The 4322-nt window shown below is 36.1% G+C and overlaps 1 protein-coding gene across 1 annotated transcript; it reads right to left on the reverse strand.

Annotated features, from left to right (window-relative positions):
* Window positions 1–330: 330 nt before the first annotated feature.
* On the reverse strand, window positions 331–4322 carry bloc1s2 (biogenesis of lysosomal organelles complex-1, subunit 2). The gene is made up of 5 exons (XM_079375218.1): window positions 3782–4322; window positions 3093–3209; window positions 2876–2995; window positions 2584–2688; window positions 331–878 (listed from the first exon to the last, which is right to left on the reverse strand). The coding sequence occupies exons 1-5, from the start codon at window positions 3951–3953 to the stop codon at window positions 847–849; spliced, it is 546 nt and encodes a 181-aa protein (XP_079231344.1). The 5' UTR covers window positions 3954–4322; the 3' UTR covers window positions 331–846.

Genomic DNA, 4322 nt, shown 5'->3' on the forward strand with positions numbered 1-4322 from the left:
ATGAATGTGGGTCAATACAGTAATGGTTATGGACTGTTGCACTGTCTATAAAGTAAAAGAAACAGTCCCATGCTGATTATTTTAGTATCATGACATTGGAGCCTGAACATATGATACATTGGCACCTATCTCTGTGATGAGCGCCTCACCATACATGGCTCTGGATCTATCCCTGTGGCTTATAGTCAAATTCAGGTTAAAGGTTGGGTCAGACTATCTGTGGGCTCCGTATGCCCTCTGGTGGATGTGAAGAGAGAGGTTTGAATCACAGCAATTGAACTGCATGACTGTTTAAAAGCAGCTGCTAATAAAAATAATTGCACAAAAGCAGAAGCATAAAAAGTTATTTAAGGTAGAAAGTGTGAGGTATGTTTGTTAACTGTACCATATTAAAATATGTAATAACATTCACTTTCACATTAGCTTTATTCAACTGCAAACATACAAAAGGGGGAAAAACACTATTTAACAGAAATAATGTGTAAATCATTTTTAACAACATATATTGTAACAAGCTATTTTAAATACACTGTAAAGGTTTATCTGTATTCATGCCTTTGAGTATTAAACGTGTATTTTGAAACCAGCAGTTGTTCAGAAAGCATGTCAAACACTACACTCCTGCCCTTTGCGGTCTAGAATGTGTAGCGCCTGATCAATACATGAGCATTCAATATTATGTACCTAAGGTTACTTGCTGCACAATCCATACTCGGAGACTACGACGCTGCCATAGTGTATGTGATATCAGTCTGAAGATTGCTTAGTGCATAAAACAAACAAAAATCTCAGAGACTTCCAGATATATTTTGAGAATGACTGCTTTGAAGGAGTTCCTAGTCATTTTCACCGCTTCTCCAGTTTCTTAAACTTGGCCTCTGTGAATAAACACACAAACAATTACACAAGTGAAATACAAAATACTGAGAGTAGTTCAGTAACGTATCTGATTATTATATTAATCTCACAAAATAAGCTCACTACTATAACAAAAGAGAAACCTGGGCATTTATTTGGTCTTATAGCACCATCTAATGTGCATTTAGTCAACTCATCAGTGAATATTCAGGGGTATTTCATTTTTCAAGAGGTCTAGTGCGTTTCATAGACATCTTACACATAATGTGAGTATTGCTGTAACGGTCTACAGATCTACATATAAAGAAACAATATAAAGTTTAAATGAATAAGCTGGCTTTAAAAGATGGTCAATTTAACAAATACAGTACTTTTTAATAAATACATATAAATGATTTGATTTTAGATGAACTGCAAAAGTAATAGAAATGCTGTGTGTTTGTGGTTCATCTGAAGTGGGCGCCAACAGAGCAGAGCTGTATTAATTGTGATAAGAAATGAACTAGTTGTGTTGCATCATGATTCTCTTTCAGACAGGGCAGAGGTGGCTCTTCATAGAGTGCAGCAGGGATAAGGTTTTTGTTGGGCAAGACCCAGAAACACTGCATTTTTCATCATCCTGAAGTCAATGGGGTTTTTTTTAACCGGGTGTTTAGTTAAATGCATGAAATAAGGTCTGTGGGGAACACAAGCTCAAGAACCAGTAATAACCACTTGTGTGTGTGTTTTTTTTTTTTTTTTACAGCTTGCCTTGAAAAAAGCATTTGGCATGGGTGATATGGCCAAAAAATGATCACGATAATTTTTTTTTCATATCAGTCAATATCGATAATTATCACGATAAATGTCAATTAAGTTTATTTTTTGCTCCAATGTGAAAGTTACCAGTAAGTAACCAGACGGTTAATTGTGATTTTAAACTATTCTTGACATGACATTTTTGAATTCTTTACACTTTTCCAGTCATTTTTCCTTAAAATAAGTATCTTAATAGAAAAAAAGAATTTCTTAGTTCTGCATGTTCTAATGAGTAATATTGTTTCAAATCAAGAAACCGGTTTGTGTAGCCTGATAATATTAATATGACTATTTTTTTTGTCTCTTACAAATAAAAATTTGATAGTAGCTTGAGTTGGGATGCAGATGTAGATATGGTCATTACAAAAATCAGTTATATCTGTAAAAATTGTAGCAATCTAATTTTTATATGGTGAAATTTAATTATCCTGACTGTTTGATGTGTTTTTTTTAACCATTGGTCTTCCATAGTAGCATATTATTTAGATCATGATCATCACACAAATATAACACCTCAGTACAATGACAAAAATGTAATATGGCTTCTAGGTATTTGTATGAAAAACAGTAGTCTAAATACATTTAGTATAAATGCTATCACACAAAAAAACACTAATTATATTCCATTACTCCTCCTTCAATACATTTATACATGTCTAAATTAATAATATAATAAAATTCGACATGGATCCAAACGCCAATGGAATTATCCTAATGTATTTTTTGTCAAAGGAATCAGGATGATGCTAACTTTGGGTTGGCCTTCAAATATACATCACTGCAGCACCCTATTGTCATGACAATCAACAAACCTAATGGTGTCCTTCATATTTTTTAATTAAAACTATATAAAAGGCAATAATAAAACAGTAAAGTATTTTTAATAACCCCAGTATTTTCCACAGAGTTCTTGGTTTTTGTACTCACCCAGTTTCTTTGAATATGTGTCTAGTTTATAAGCAGCCTGTTCCAGAGCTGTAACCTGCTCCTCGATCTGGTTAATCTGATCCAGATAAGGCTGCAAACTGGCATCTAAAGCCAAAAATGAGAACATAATTTAAGATGATCAATATATGGCTTGAATACTCACTTATTTGCAAATCACTTGCATTGTTAATAAGACACTAACATATGACAATCTTGATGCAAAAAGCTTAATGTTATATTAACAAAACATACATTAGCATATATATATATATATAGCTGCCCCATCTCTCACATTTCTGATTGAGATCTTGTAGATTGCGGCTGATGTTGATGGATATGTCCTTCATCTCCATATACTTCAGACTGGTGAGTTTGTTCATGTTCTCCAGGAGTTTGTAGTCCTCACATGTTGCTGAGTAAACAGAACAACAATTACACACACAATTCTATAAGTCTATAAGCTGAAAGAGAGAGAAATGTATTAATTGTTGTTCTTATATTATCATTACCGGTGAGCTCTCCCTGTAAGAAAACTGCCATTTTGTCAAACATGTCTCTGCAGAGCTCATTGATATCAGGTTCAGCGGGTTCAGTGGCCTCCTCTGCTGTCTCCACTCCTCCATCATCTGTTACAGACAGCAAACACTTTTAGTGTACCGAAAACTACTGAGCTGCCTACCTACCTAGGCTTCATTTTTAAGCACATACCCCCGGTTTCACAGACAAGGCTTAAGCCTAGTCCTAGACTAAAATGTAAGTCTGAGCTGTTTCAGCTGAAAGAAACTTGCACTGACTGATGTTAAAATATATCAGTGCCTTTGTTTTGTCCCAAGGTGGACACCAGCTGTTTTTCTAAGGCACTTTTATTAAAATTACTTAAATGTCCTAACTGATCTATGGCCTACTCTTGGCTTAGTCTAAGCCCTGTCTGTGAAACCAGGCCTAAGTGTATTTGATGCCCAAAAGTGCAAACTAGCTAGAAAGCTTAATGCATTTTTGAGACAGACACAGTATAGTTACACAAAACGCAGCATTCTCTTTGGAAACAGAACAAGTCAAATACCCCAAAACAGGTTGCATTAACACAAAATTAAGCGACAAACACAACATGACCATCAGCAGCACTGGAAAGCTGAGAGAATCAGATGAAGTTGCAGTGCCTTGCACACAGGCTGGTCTGTTTACAAAAGCAGCTTACTGTTATTACTGGGCCTTTTGGCTTTTTGGTTCTCCGTCGCATCGTTTGTGGCCGCATCTCTCCTGGGCTCGGGCTCGGGCTCGGCGGTGAGGGAGAGGGTGAGGTCGGTCGGGGGAACCGGTGCTTTACTGATGTTCTCCATCGCCGCGGCCTCGTCCCCCGTAGCTGCCATCCTCAGCTCACATGATCACATGACCAGCATCCGTTTCACGTGACTCCTCGTTTCTGTCTTTTTTCTTATGTAGTGAAATCGAATCGGTTTTAAATCTGGTGATATAAACGAAACTGATATAATACTTTTTTTATGAAGCGTTACGAGAATATGTTAAAAGGGATAGATAAAGTAGTAAGATTTGATACTCTTGCTTCTTTTGTATGTAATATTTTTTTGACATGCATGTCAGATACAGTTCCTAACTACGAGATGTGAAATCTAAAGGTGTGTCATAAGGGTTATAATTCATAAAGTACAGGCCAAAAAACACATGTTTCATATACAGATATGGGTGGGGCTGCGTGACAACTCTGCCAATTTAAAAAG

Source organism: Barbus barbus (assembly GCF_936440315.1).
Source record: "Barbus barbus genome assembly, chromosome: 24".
NCBI classification, from domain to species: domain Eukaryota; kingdom Metazoa; phylum Chordata; class Actinopteri; order Cypriniformes; family Cyprinidae; genus Barbus; species Barbus barbus.

Coding starts and splice junctions, on each gene's coding strand:
- bloc1s2 (XM_079375218.1), bottom strand. CDS start 3,953: ATGGCAGCTACGGGGGACGAGGCCGCGGCGATGGAGAACATCAGTAAA. Junction 3,210..3,781: donor CAAAAGGCCCAGTAATAACA/GTAAGCTGCTTT, acceptor TGTCTGTAACAG/ATGATGGAGGAGTGGAGACA. Junction 879..2,583: donor CACATATTCAAAGAAACTGG/GTGAGTACAAAA, acceptor GTTTATTCACAG/AGGCCAAGTTTAAGAAACTG.